This window comes from Mesoplodon bidens, assembly GCF_964165515.1.
Source record: "Mesoplodon bidens genome assembly, contig: HAP1_SCAFFOLD_432, whole genome shotgun sequence".
In the NCBI taxonomy this organism is placed as follows: Eukaryota; Metazoa; Chordata; class Mammalia; order Artiodactyla; family Ziphiidae; genus Mesoplodon; species Mesoplodon bidens.
In genome coordinates, this window is record NW_027671653.1 from 83763 (window position 1) to 98504 (window position 14742).

At 44.1% G+C, this 14742-nt stretch overlaps 1 protein-coding gene across 1 annotated transcript in view; it reads left to right on the plus strand.

The window, feature by feature from the left end:
• The first annotated feature begins 2442 nt into the window (after positions 1-2442).
• The window catches only part of LOC308611221 (U3 small nucleolar RNA-associated protein 25 homolog), a 29551-nt gene continuing 17251 nt past the window's right edge, over positions 2443-14742 (plus strand). Inside the window, 9 exon segments of the mRNA XM_081260091.1 lie at positions 2443-2612; positions 3730-3769; positions 4474-4494; positions 4496-4513; positions 4517-4706; positions 6832-7002; positions 9366-9454; positions 11124-11534; positions 13499-13718. Of these exon segments, the coding sequence (XP_081116217.1) occupies positions 2500-2612; positions 3730-3769; positions 4474-4494; positions 4496-4513; positions 4517-4706; positions 6832-7002; positions 9366-9454; positions 11124-11534; positions 13499-13718 (1273 nt within the window). The 5' untranslated portion in view covers positions 2443-2499.

Here is a 14742-nt window from a genome sequence, read left to right on the forward strand (position 1 = left end):
TATTCTGACCATCTTGTCTTAAGGGACAGCCACCGCCCTCCCACCCCTTGAGATCGTTATCCTAGGGAGTCTCCCTGAATTGAAATACCCAAGTAACATTAATTCATCAGCCTCTCTTTACAAACTAGTATAAAAGATTATTTCCTGGATTGTTTTTACCCCTGAAAATACTGAGTCCCTGAGGGCAAAGGGCAAAGAAAACCCTGCAGGATGGAAAAGGAAGGGCTGAGCATGGGAAGAAGAAAGGGAAGAACAAATTTTGCCTTTATTACAATTTTCCCAGGGCCTTCACTAGTTGGCACATGCATCTTCTTTGTGTGGGTTTTACTAAGAGAACTTTCACTGGAGGCATGAAAAATATGTTTAAATTGCGAAGTCTCAGGTTAAAATTTCACAAAGCATCCCCTTTTATGTTGTCAAAGGCTAATATAAATATTTTCAGAAGCGGGCTCAGTGAGCCAATGATGAGACCACTTGGGTGGAGCTAGGGCACAGTTGTGTCTGAACCTGGGAACAGTCTAGACCTGTCCATAGGACTACAATGACATGGAAAGCAGGAGAGAGTAAAGAGTCACATCAAGTGCTCATGAGTATAGCTTTTTATAGCAGATCTCTGGAAGAACACCAAGAAACTGGTTGCCTCTGGGGAGGGAAGCTGGGGCACTTGGAATAGGGTGGGAGGAGAAAAAACATTGTAGGACTTTATTGTCATAGCCAGGTTATACTGTGGTTAGTGCCTTAGTATGTATGATGAGATTTGCAAGCAGCCTTTTGTTTACGTAAGTGACTGTACTTTTTATGTTGAAATGAGACAGAAGACAGATGTGTGTTTGTTTCTGGGTTCCTTGGCTGGGCCATCAGCTGGCACTACCTGCTGTTTGCATATTTTCTTGATCCTCCCTCCCCCTTGCCTCCCTCCCCCACCCTAAGCTCCCAGAATCTAATTAGGAGTAGATGGTCCCCAGAAGGAGAAAACTAGGATTTGAATAGTTGTAGTGTGACTTGTATAGGTGTGACATGGTATTGGACAAAGGTCCAGTTCTCTCACAGACGCTCGTCTAATAGCAGAGGCAGTGAACACTATCTTTGATGGCTCCTATTTTACCTTAAATATTCAGGTGAATTCTGTGGTTTATGATTGACATTGTAAGTTACTATTAGAAACAAAGTGCCTCTGTGTTTATGCTGTGGTTTTTGTTTTGTTTTGTTTTTTCGGTACGCGGGCCTCTCACTGTTGTGGCCTCTCCAGTTGCGGAGCCTTGCGGAGCCCAGGCTCCGGACGCACAGGCTCAGCGGCCATGGCTCACGGGCTTAGCCGCTCCGCGGCATGTGGGATCTTCCCAGACCTGGGGCACGAACCCGGGTCCCCTGCATCGGCAGGCGGACTCTCAACCACTGCGCCACCAGGGAAGCCCTATCCTGTGGTTTTTAAGTATCCCTGCACACTCTGCCTGTCTCTAGAGTATTAAGTCCAGTTGCGCTGTTTTTTCCCTCTTTTGTTTATTGAGGTTATTATTTACTTGCATTAAAATGTACCAATTTTAAAGGTACAGTTTGATTAATTTCGGTAATTGTATACAAGGTGTAACCACCACCACGACCCAGATATAGAAAAGTTACTTACCCTTTAAAAGTTTTCCATCCCAATTTGCCCCAATTCAGTTTTGAGACACTTTATTGAGTTTTACTGCTTTCTGTAACATCGACTCTCCAGGTGATTTAGGAAAGTCACTTTACCTCTCTGGATGTGTTTTTGCTTTTATAACATGAAAAGTGCCAGAACAAATTTGTTACCAAGGGCCCTTGCAATCCTTTCAGAAAGTGAGGGGGTAGGGTAAAGGGCGGGAATCTCAGCCTTGCGTCCTCATTCTTCACATGGCACACGCATGTGGCAGATCCTAGTGGGAAAAGCCTGTGCTCGCATCAGAGAGAATTAGGTTTCCATCTCCTCTCTTGCTAGTGTGTATGTAACCTTTTGTAAGCATCAGCTTTCTCATCTCCAATATCAGGCTTATTAACAAGGCCTATTTGTTTACTGTTGTTGTGAGGATGAACTGAGATGCACCGGCAGCCTTAAATGTTAGTTGGTATTTGTATTATGGCATAATATAAAGGCACTGCATTCAACCATCTCAGTCACTACACGTTTATGCAGGCTGATTCTCACAGCCAAAACAGACGCACAAAGTACACCCACCCATTTACCCACCTGGGGAAGCCCGAAGCCTCCCTGCCTGCCTGCCTGCCTGCCTTCCTTACGGGGCTCAGAGAAAAGCTGCGCATGCGTGCACGTGCTTCCAAAGAGCCTCGCTAGGGGGCGGAATGGGAAACAGGAAGTTCTAACGCCTGTCGTACAAGCGCGACGTAAAGCGGGTCTGCTTTATGGCACCCTGCTTCCGCCGTAAAGCGCCGTTGGCAAGCCCGCGTGAGTGGGTTGACGAGACTACTTCCGGGTGCAAAACGCGATTCTTGGAGGTTGGCTGAATTGCCGTCTTCCCCATGGGCAAACGCGGGAGCCGGAGCCGGAGCCAGAGCCAGCTGCTCAGCTCCCTAACTAAAAAGCAGAAGAAGCATCTAAGGGATTTCGGCGAGGAGCATCCCTTCTATGACACGTATGGAGAGGCAAGGCTGGGACCGGCGCTGCCGGCGTCCTTTCCCGGTGGGAGCCCGCGTGTCCCCGCGTTTGGTCCACCGGTGCCCCGGGGGTAGTGACAGGGCAGCTCCCGCCGCGTCCCACGCTGCCCCGGCGCCGGCCTAGCTCGCCCGGGGATCCTGACGGCTTCCCGCCTGAGATGGGGTTCTTCACCGGACTTCCTACCCTTTGTTGAGCCTGTAGTTTTATGCTAGACGGCACGCCTCCCGTGTGGCGACTGGGCGGAGATTTTATAAGCTTGTTTTCGTTTTATATGCTTTTAAAGAATTGCTTGGGGGGCTTCCCTGGTGGCGCAGTGGTTAAGAATCCGCCTGGCAACGGAGGGGACAGGGGTTCGAGCCCTGGTCCAGGAAGATCCCACATGCCGCGGTGCAAGTAAGCCCATGCGCCACAACTATTGAGCCTGCACTCCAGAGCCCGCGAGCCACAGCAGCTGAGCCAGGGTGGTGCAACTACTGATGCCCGCGAGCCTAGAGCCCCTGCTTTGCAACAAGAGAAGCCACCGCTCGCCGCAACTAGAGAAAGCCCGGGCGCAGCAACGAAGAGCCATAGCAGGCAAAAATAAATTAATTAAATAAGTTAAAAAAAATAGAATTGCTTGGGACCCTCGACATCACCTATGTATTCAGTGACCATGAGGAAACTAATGTTTGGGTAGTTGTGGGTTCCTCTATAAGTGTCCAGACTCTCAGTTATGATCTTAGTGCTCATCCCACCCCTTTGGGCTGCTTTATCAACAGTTAGAGGGATAATCTACTTAAGAAATTTGCTAGAAAAGGTGAACCCCGAGGGCTTGTATTTGCCAAAATTTCCCATCTTTTGGATGAGAGCCTGTTACTGTGTGACTGTAGTATTTGTCATGTGGTCTTGTTAGACCTTTTCATTCGTCTATTATTATCTATTTGGCATATCCTTACAAAACCTGTCCAAATGCATATGGAGTTTTTAACTTGACAATAGATATAATGTATTTATAACGGTATAGTCTGCCGTGTTCATTTAAAGTTGTATCATTAGGCTTTTCCTAATTGCTACATACTAGCAGTTAAAGTTTAACATTGCCTGTTTCTTCTCAGGGTTTCCAGAAAGGAAGCAAAACCACAGACTTGTCAACTGGTAATGCTTTATACCTTCTTTATGATAGTAGATTCTGGACGGTTACTTTTAAGATTATATATGGTAATAATGTTTGGCTACATTTCCACTCTTTCTGATTTTAGATGTAAGCTATATTTTAGTAATATTGCTTAGTTTTAAGTGCAGATGTCTGTTAAGATGCCATTGTGATAACTAATATAGTATAGAGTAGGAAACTGTCCTGAGAGAGTAGCCTGTTAGAACCTGTTAAGGAGGCTTACCAGAGGGCTCTTGGTGAATCCTAAGAGGGAATGTTATGTTTGCTTAACATAAAATAGAGTGCAAAATCATCAAAGGTCTTATTTCATTACCACGGACTCAGAAATAAAGTACACTTTTTTGTTGTAAGTTTTCCTGTTGCTCCTTTAAAGGTGCCAAGTGGCTGACACATAGGTTAGATCGCCTTATAACCTAAAGCTCCATGTGTTTAGTTTGCTGTCTTCCCACGTAGAACATTAGCAGTTCAAAGAAGAGGAAGAGCTTCTAGAATCATAGCTAGATTAGCTGTTTTAAACAAATTTGGTGCTAGGTTTGGTTGAATAGATAGGATTGCATATTTGCAGAAAAGCTGGTTTTTATTTAGAAAAGTCTGAACTTGGTTCCACTGTGGGCCTGATGATAGTCGTGGGGTAGCAACAAGAACAATATAATTTTTGTTTTTAAAATCCCCATTTTCCTTTTAGTCAGAGGGTTTAGATACTTCCAAGTTCTGAAAGTGAAGCATAGAGTGAACCAGAACAAGTTTCTGGTTACAACAGACTACTTGCCACGTTAAAGGATGTTTCCAAGGAAGATGAGGAGGAAGAAGAGGAAGAAGACAGTGTTATAGATGAGACAGAAATGAATCTTGAAGACGGCGATAGTGACATCGTTGTGGAGGAAGAGACGGCAGTAGAGTCTACTGACATGCGGAAGAGTAAGTGTCTTTGATGTGGGTTTATCATCTTTGCAGGGACCACAGACAGATTGCCCCAGGGGCAGGGTGCCTTGTACCATAGAGCTGGGTGAAAGCACATGGATTCAAAGCAGAGATTCTTAACATTGTTGGGCTCTGTGATATCTTCAAGAATCTGATGAAAACACAGGACCCTCTGGCCATAAAAATGCAGAAATGACGTTTTTGCTTATGATTTCCAGGATTTCATCAATCCTACTTCAAATTCCCCTGATTGAGAGGAAAGGGAACATAATTATGTTTTTGTAATGGTCTCAATTTATGAAAGAGATGATTGTTCCTGCCTTAGAGGAACCAAGTTTAGTGGAAGATAGACATAAAATATACAAAACTTTTCAAGCATCAAATCTGAATGGAACCGATAAATATAAGGTGTTAAAGACGTGCAAAGTGGTCACATGCTGCCAGGGTACATGAGGGGAGGCTTCAGAGAAGAGCTGGGATTGAAAGCTTAAAGGAACTCTGTCTCACTCGAACATCTAGGTGACTTTTTTTTTTTTTTTTTTTTTTTGCGGTATGCGGGCCTCTCACCTCTGCGGCCTCTCCCGTTGCGGAGCACAGGCTCCGGACGCGCAGGCTCAGCGGCCATGGCTCACAGGCCCAGCCGCTCCGCGGCATGTGGGATCTTCCCGGACCGGGGCACGAACCCGTGTCCCCTGCATCGGCAGGCGGACTCTCAACCACTGCGCCACCAGGGAAGCCCCTAGGTGACTATTTTTTAAAAAATTATTATTAATTCATTTATTTTTGGCTGCATTGTGTCTTTGTTGCGGTGCGCCGGCTTCTCACTGTGGTGGCTTCTCTTGTTGTGGCGCACGAGCTTAGTTGCTCTGCGGCATGTGGGATCTTCCCAGACTAGGGCTTGAAACCACGTCCCCTGCATTAGCAGGCGAATTCTTAACCACTGTGCCACCAGGGAAGTCCCCATAGGTGACTTTTTAATTTAACTTTAAAATCAACTTTATTGAAGTATGAATTACATTCAACAAGGTGTACCCATTTTAAGTATGTAATTTGATGAGTTTTGACAGATGTGTCTGTCTATATTGTCATCGCCAAAGTCAAGATACAGAACACTTCCAATACCTGCAAAAAGTTCCTTCTTGTCCTTTTACAGTCAGTTTCCCAGGCCTGGCATCAGGCAACCACTGACATGCTTTCTTTCACTATGTATTAGTGTTTTCTATTCTAGAAATTCATTTGAATGGAAGCACACAATAAGTACCCTTTTGCATGTGGCTTCTTTGGCTCCTCATGTTGTTGTGACTCATCCGTGTAGTTCATATTAGTAATTCATTTCTTTTTATTACTGGAATAGTAGTCCATTGTCTGAATATATCTGGGTAACTTTTTATATTCTGTTATCTTAATGCCTATTTGCCTTACTGTATTTTTGTCTCTACTTTAAGGTGTCACACACCATTCTTAGTATTTTCATTCATCACTTGTACTCGGATAAAAAAAATCGTTGCCTCAGACTTAGGGACTTTTAAAATTTTGTTGGTTTTCCATTTTTCTTTCATGTTTTAGGTTTTTAAAAATGAAAAGTTTGGTTTTTTAAATTATAAAAGTAATATATATTTACTGTAAAAATTTAAGAGGGTAATATAGTTAACGTATATCTCCTCCACCCTGGGATGAACACCTTTAACATTTTATAGAACCTTCCAGGCTACTTTTTTATGGATATATGAGTGAATATATATTTGTGTGTATGTGCATAATGGCCTCATACATTTCTGTAAGTTACTTTTTTCTTTAATGATATAACGTGTGTAACTGTGGGTTCACATTAGCTTAATCACATAGTATTCCATTGTAAATAATATGTGGTAATTTAATTAGTACCCCTTCGATAGAAATGACGAAATCATTTTTTCTAGTTATTTGTTATATCAACGCTGATTTGAACATCTTTACATGTACTAGGTCAGCAGTCAAGCTCAGTTTTGAAACTTATGTCTTCTACCTGAATTTGCTTAAAAGTAAATGATAGCCTAAGGAATTAGATTTCATTTGTCAACAGAAGTGTAATTATATTTATGAGTAGTAAATAATTTCACAAAATGTTTTATCAAAACTGCAGATGCGGCCTTACCTGCTGACCCTAAGGGAAAAGATGGGCACGGGCCACCTGGCACAGCAGAGGAATCCCCAGAGGAGTTTACAGATGCAAAACATGAGTCACTCTTTAGCCTAGAAACCAAGTTTCTCGAAGAGGAAAGAGGAGGCAACTGTTCTCTGAAAGCATCACAAGGTCAGAGCACAGCTCATGTTGTTTGAATTCAGCTGGTGCTTAGTATGGGTGGTTGTGGTCTAATACCTGTTAAATCTCTTGTTATTGGAATGAGCAGTAATAGAAACAGATAGTTTAGCAGCTAGATGTAGAGCTGGAAAGAAATGCTTCTCCGAGATCTTTTGTGTTTTTCAGGGTTAGGCAGTGTTGCGAGTGGGCGCGGCTGTTCATGAGGACAAACAGTTGAACAATGATAGCAGGGAAGGCCAGTTCCTCAAAGCTCACGATCCACAGCTGGGGTCAGGGGAAGACTTCTGATTTTTTTCCCCAAGCAGGGAAGGGAGAGAAAGAGGAGAAAAGTACTTTGCATTTTTCTGTCTATCCTTCACTTGCTCTTCCTTACTGGAGCGGTAATTTTACAGATTTGTGAGACCTGGCAGTGGCTAATCTGATTGGTCCTTATTACTAGGAAGCACCTCAGAAGCCAGAAAGCTCCACCCTGTCTCCCCAGTCTCTCTCTTTATTTTTGGCTGCATTGGGTCTTTGTGGCAGTGTGTGGGCTTCTCACGGTGGTGGCTTCTCTTGTTGTGGAGCGCAGGCTCTAGGCACGCGGGCTTCAGCAGTTGTGACACGCAGGCTCAGCAGTTGTGACACATGGGCTCAGTAGTTGTGGCTCACTGGCTCTAGAGCTCAGGCTCTGTAGTTGTGGTGCATGGGCTTAGTTGCTCCACGGCATTGGCAGGCGGATTCTTTTTTTTTTTTTTTTTTTTTGCGGTACGCGGGCCTCCCACTGTTGTGGCCTCTTCCGTTGTGGAGCACAGGCTCTGGACACGCAGGCTCAGTGGCCATGGCTCACAGGCCCAGCCGCTCTGCGGCATGTGGGATCTTCCCCGGACCGGGGCACGAACCCGTGTCCCCTGCATCGGCAGGCGGACTCTCAACCACTGCACCACCAGGGAAGCCCGGCAGGCGGATTCTTAACCACTGTGCCACTGGGGAAGTCCCCATAGGCGACTGTTTAATTTAACTTTAAAATCAACTTTATTGAGGTATGAATTACATTCAACAAGGTGTACCCATTTTAAGTATATAATTCGATAAGTTTTGACAAATGTGTATATTTATATTGTCATCGCCAAAGTCAAGATACAGAACACTGGGCCATGCCTCTGTCCCCATGACTGTTACTTAGACAAGCCTGTGGTAGGCTGAGGCAGGGCTCTGCTGTCTCTCAGGTCCTGTGTCTTAGCCTGTGCCTGGGTGGGCACGTCAGGTTGGTCTCATTCTGGGTCCTGACTGCCTTTTTTGGTCCCAGTGCCATTCTTCAACCAGCGGTGCCACTGAAGTTGAAATTTTAATCCTCATTTGGTTCTGTTAGCTATTCTAGACAAGAGGAAGAAGTAGCAGGTAGAATTTGGGCAAAAACCACGTTCTGAACTCAAAAGAAGTTAAAAAAAACCCTGGAGGAAACATTAGGAGGCTTGACTATCCTAAAGTTTCTCTGGTTGTTTGGTCTGTACTGATATATTATCACCTAGAATTCTTATTTCCTATTGTTCACCTTTATCTTAGGTCTTAATATAAGGTGCACTGCATTTGAAGTTTTACTACCTGGGTCCCTGAATGGGTCATTTAACTTTGCTTCTTACATGAGTGGGGCTGGAAGAGAAGGTTGGGTGGCCAGTGCAGAGCACTGACCCTGCCATTTTGATCATTTGTTCACCTCAGTTGAGTGTTGAGCATTTACATTTGTCTTCCAGTGCAGGTTAAATCAGACGTGGTACCTGCCCTCAGGGATCTTGCAGTCTAGTTAGGTGAGGTAGTACATGCACATATATGTGTTGGTGTGGATAACTGAGGGCAGGGTGGGGCGCTTGAGAGAAAGTGATGACTGTCTATAGGGGACCAGAGATGGCTTCTTTGGAGCCAGAACTGTGCCTGACACAGTAGGCTCTTGGGAAATAGTTATTTATTGTGAGTCAGGGGGTAACATTCAACAGATACTATTTGGATATATAGAAATGCGGTGAACAAGAGGATAGAATTTTCAGTTAAAGGAAGGAAAGCCACAGTGGCAGAAGAATTTGAGAGCCATGTAATTCAAAAATTACATTAGAGAGGTAGGTTAGAGGTGTATGTTGAATTTCAGTCCAAGAAGTTTCTTCAAAGGTTTTTGAGGTGGGGAATAATGTGATTAAAGAAATGCTTTAGGGAGATGAACCTGTCAGAAACTTTTAAGCTCTGGACTGGGATAAATGATGGGGAAAGTTGATGGGGAAAAAGATGAGTTAACATCATGAAAACAGGATGTCATTCATAGGGGAAGACTGGAAAATCCCTGTCATTTGCCCTAAGTGTTCTAATATTCTTTATTTCTGAATTAGATCCATTTGCACAACATGTAAACAAAGAACTGAAAGAAAAAGAAATCCAGGCTGTTGCCACAAATCCCAAAACTACCCACCAGCTAAAAGTAAGCAGTGGTCTTGGGTTTTAGTGGTCTCCCTGAATGTATGATACACACCCGTGGCAGATGGCTTGATAGGGAGCAAGATAGAGGAAGACTGGAAGAGCCCAGTAAGGCACAGGCATAGCTAGAAAAGGCACTGGGAAGCTGGAAGGTGGGGACCAATAAGATAAGAATGCTTTGGAGACAGGTACACCAGGGTTTAGACCAACGTCTGCAAGGGGCTATCTCATGACCTAAGGCAAGTTAATCTACCTTTTTAATCTTCACTGTTCTCATCTGTTAGAGGGGGACAGTAATGCCTGCATCAAAATAAAGTAATTTAGTTTACTGGAAGACATGTACAAAGTGTTCAGTCAGACAGTAGCTACTGCTGTTCATTTGTTTGAAATATCTGAGATAAGTTCACACCTAAATTATTCAGTATGGAGCAGTTTTTGCTTCTTTTTTCGGTGATTTTTTTTTCACCACTGATGCTATTCATAAGAATTGGTCATCCTTGTTTCATTGAAATTTTTATTGAGGTAATAATTATAGATGCAGTTGTAAGAAATAATACAAGGGTATCCCATGTGCCCTTTGCCCGGTTTCCCCCAATGGTAGCATCTTACAAAACTGTAGTACAATATCACAAGTAGGAAATTTCCACTGATACAACCTACCTGTCTTATTCAGATTTCCTCACTTTTGCTCCTGCTCCTTTGTGTTATTTAGTTCTATACTGTTTTATCACGTGTAGGTTGCCCTGGCCACCACCACAGTCAACATACAGAGCATTTCCAGCACCATCAAGATCCCTCCTCTTCCCTGGTGCCATTTTATAACCACACCCACCTCCCTTCCCCCATTCCTAACCCTTGGTAACTGCTAATCTGTTCTCCATTTCTATAATTTTGTTATTTCAAAAGCGTTATATAAATAAAATCATACAGGTTGGCTTTTTTCACGCAGCATAATTCCTTGGAGATTCATCCCAGTTGTTGGCATATATCAATAGTTAATTCTTTTTTATTGCAGAGGTCATCCTTTCTTTATTGCTAAGATCAGCAGTTTTGTTACAGTGCAAAAATTCCCAAACTGGTATTCCACAAAATACTATTCTTTTCAATTCTAATATATGTCTCCCCCCCAAAAAAATATCCAAAACAACAACAAAAACCTTGTTCCACGTCCAAGTAAATTTGGAAAACTCTGGGTCAAACGAAGTGGAACGGAGTCCTTGTTACAGGACTCAGCAGAACCTTTAGTGTCCGATCTGCATGTGACTCTCCCTGAGGGGGATTAGGTTTTGTGGTGGTTACCGAAGTTATTTGACCGTTGGGCCCCCTTTTCTTTTGTCTAGAGTAAATTTTGACTTCCTACAGTGTGGTCCACAGGACAGTTTGTGACCCACTGATCTAGTGAAGAGCTCACAAGGTTTCTAAAGTCAGAAACCTTGGGGTCTAACCCTTAGTTCTGTTCTCCTGTTTGTCTGAATCCTATAACCTCTGAACCTCAGCATTTCCTAAACTGCAAGAAGAGCATTATAGTGTTTAGCTTGTAAGGTTGTTGTGAGGATAAAGTGAGAGGATCTGTAAAAGGATCTGTGAAAGGCCTTGGTAAATTATAAAGCACTATATGAATGTAAGGTAGTATAATTCATTTCTAACTTAGTTCTTGATCATTTCTCCCACAGTGGCCCATCCTGGGCCAGCTTGCCTTTTCATCCAGGTTTCAACAGTTGGAAACCTTTAAACCCCCAAAGGACATTGACTTAAAGTCACTTCATCTCCAGAAGCCTCTGGAATCCACCTGGATCAAGACCAACAGCCAGTTCCTCTCTGGTCCCCCAAATTCAAGTAGCCCCTTCACACCCCTCCAGAAAGAGCTCTTCTTAATTATGAATTCTTACCGGGACCTGTTCTACCCAGAAAGGACTGCCCTGAAGAAAGGGGAAGAGATCCGCCACGTGTACTGCCTGCATGTGATAAATCACGTTCTCAAAGCCAATGCCCAGGTGCTTGCCAACAACAGCAGATGCCGAAGCCAGAAACTTGGGTTGGGTGATGATGATGACTTCAGGGACCAAGGGCTAACGAGGCCCAAGGTGAGTGGCAGCAGCAGAACTTTGCCCTCAAGGAGGCTGTAAGGCTCTAACATATGGGTCCTGGCACTTAGCAGGTTCTCAGACGGTTTAATGATTGGAATCATGAATGAGTCCAAGAATGAGCATATTAGATGGGCCAGGTAATGTCACAGCAGTGCTGCAGACAGCTCAGTGGACCGTCTGTAACAGCAGATGTAACTGGAAAGTGGAGTAGGAGGTACCTCCATGATAATTCTCTCCTTAAAGATAAACCCTGATCCTACATAAGTAACACTCCACTATAAATGTCTTCTTTGTGATTGTCAGAGCTGGATGGGACCTTAAGGAGCCTTTTATTCAATCCCTACATATTACACCTGTGGACAGAGACCCAGATTCTTAGAGGACCTTGCTAAAGAGAACCAGAGAAAAAGTAGCAGAGACAGGACTAGAACCAAGGATTCTCTTCACTAAGCCACATAAATATGTAAACCTTGGAAAACAAAATCCCTGTTTTGGCATTGTATCCTTATTACTGCTTAAAGTGATGATTACATTTATGTGGCTCATAAGCCTAAGCTCCAGTGGACTGGGAGCTTACGTCGTTGAATTCTGTCTACATTTTTCATGATGTGCTGGAGCTAGATACTGTGCCACCCATACCCCCTTACCCCTTAGCCTCTGTGTCTATATTGAAGAAGCCTCATCTTCTTAGATTCTTCTCATTGGGCTTAATAGGATTTTAGGATTTTGATACTGATATGGCTCTTAGAGATTTCTTAGTCCAACCCTCTTGTTTGATAGTTGGGGAAACCAAAGCCTAGACACTTACTTAGTGTGACAGCCGGGACAGTAACTTGGCCCTCTTCAAAACTGATCCATCATCCCTGCACTGTACCAAACTGAATCACTACACCCCTCTGGCTGTGCTGGTTGCCTTTCTGAGAAACTATCTCAGAATCTTGAACATCAGGATAATAAGATTATCTGTTTCCATTTAGAATTGCAAAATAGAATATGAGGTAGATTACCCATGAATCACATTCAGAATTTGGTGAACTGCCTGATCTGACTGGGGTTATATCCATTGACTGTATTGTTTACACAAGGGTAGTTAGAAGGTAATCATTTGTTAAGCATCTTCTGTTTTTTTCCTCAACAGTTAAAATTGAGCACTTTTGGAAATGTTTGGAAAACTGAATCCTGTATTTCCCATTGAAATATCATCTTATTTCAGAAATCCTTTATCATCATTTCTGAAAAATGTACTAGGAAATGTACTAGAAAAGTAATGATGCTTTAGTCCTTTCCTTACTAACTTTATTCTCTACTTAATACATCTAATTCATTTGTTCAGCATATTCCTTGGGTCTTACGGATCAAAATACTGAACTAAGTTCTGTGGGAGACAGAAATGAGTAACATTTCTTGTCCTCAAAGAGCTTTGTGTGTTTATGCCCTTGGGTTTTTGCTAATGGACACCTCTGTTAACGGCATTGACTTACCTCAAAGAGTATTTCTGGGCTTCCCTGGTGGCGCAGTGGTTGAGAGTCCGCCTGCCGATGCAGGGGACACGGGTTCGTGCCCCGGTCCAGGAAGATCCCACATGCCGCGGAGCGGCTGGGCCCGTGAGCCATGGCCGCTGAGCCTGCGCGTCCGGAGCCTGTGCTCCGCAGCGGGAGAGGCCACAACAGTGAGAGGCCCGCGTACCGCAAAAAAAAAAAAAAATTCTACATTCTGCTTAAGAATTAACCCCCCCCACCCCAAGGAGCCATGAGATTGAAGTCCATAGGACATGGTGCTGTGGGTCGGAAAGATGCTCAGCCTTCAGTACTGAGCCAGGTCCTATGTAAAGGGGGTGACACGGATGTGGTCCTTGGCCAGGGGCTGTGGAACGGAGGGCTCCTTAGGTCCCCAGCAGGCTCACCTCGAGCTGTCCTTCCTTCCCCTTGCCCCTCCAAGGCTGCCCATCACTCCCTCCACAGGTGCCGATAGTGGTGCCATTCCAGGAAGCTGCTTTGCGGGTGGTACAGCTCTTCATCAGTCTTCTTGAGGGCGACAGCAAGAAGAAAATAATTGTAAGCAACAAAAAGAGGTTTAATGGAGAGTATGGCTCAGATCCCAAGGAGAGACCACCCAACCTGAAGAGGCCTGAGGATTATGAAGCTGTATTTGTCGGCAACATCGATGACCACTTCAGGACTGGTAATTCCTCCTTGTCAAAACTGAGACCCTGAGGGACCTGAGGTGTGAGGTGCACATAGCTGGAAGCTAGAAGCCTGGAATTAGGCATTCTTTCAGAGGGTCACTGTCTCAGCCTCCTAGCAGAACCAGGACGCATTTGAGACCACTCGTCTGCCAGGGGAGAGTCTTGCCTTGGCTAATGGGGTACATACTTGGCTAATGGGATGGAGTGTCTGTGAAGGCATGTATGAAAGGCACCTGCATGTTTATAACAAATGTCTCAGCATGCCTATAGCTGGTAGCTCACAGTCAATGCTACAGGGCTTCTTGGGGGAGTTGGAGCTGATGGGGCTGGGTGGGTCAGTCTGGGGAAGATGAATAAACTAGAGCATCTGTACGTAATGGACTTCCCTCCTGCCTGCCATGTGGAGTGCCCACACCTGAATTATCTCCACTCTGGACTTACTGACTCCCACCCAGCTTTGCACATTTTTGCTTGTTTGTCATTCAGCTCCCATGTACTTGGTTGCTTGTTCATTGAAAAAGTTCCTGGAAAATATTTATTAGTCACGTATGCCCATTTACCACTTATTAAGCATCTACTATGTGCCAGGCACTGTTAAGCTGGAGATATGGAATTAAAAGTTACTGTTAAGCAAGTCCAGCCTTAAGACAAATCAGACAGTATGGGATGAGATGTCTTACTGTTAGAGGATAGTGGGTGTTCTAGTTAAAAGTATTTAAAGCAAATATCCTTACTCAAAATGGGCTCAGGACTGTTAGGGAAGGCCTTCTGTTGGAGGTACCATCCATACTAAGTTGAAACCTGAGTCAGATTTAGCCAGGTACAAAGTGGAGCGATGAGAGTGGAAGAAAAAGTTTCAGACAGGAAATGGCAAGTGTGGAGGCATCAGGGTGAATAAACCGGCATGACTTAGGATTCAGAGGCTTTAGCATGGCCAGAGTGTGCAGTGCAAGGGGATTAGAGCTTGTGGTTAGTTTTAAACATGCAGGCGGCCAACAAGGAGCTGATAAATCAGTCTTT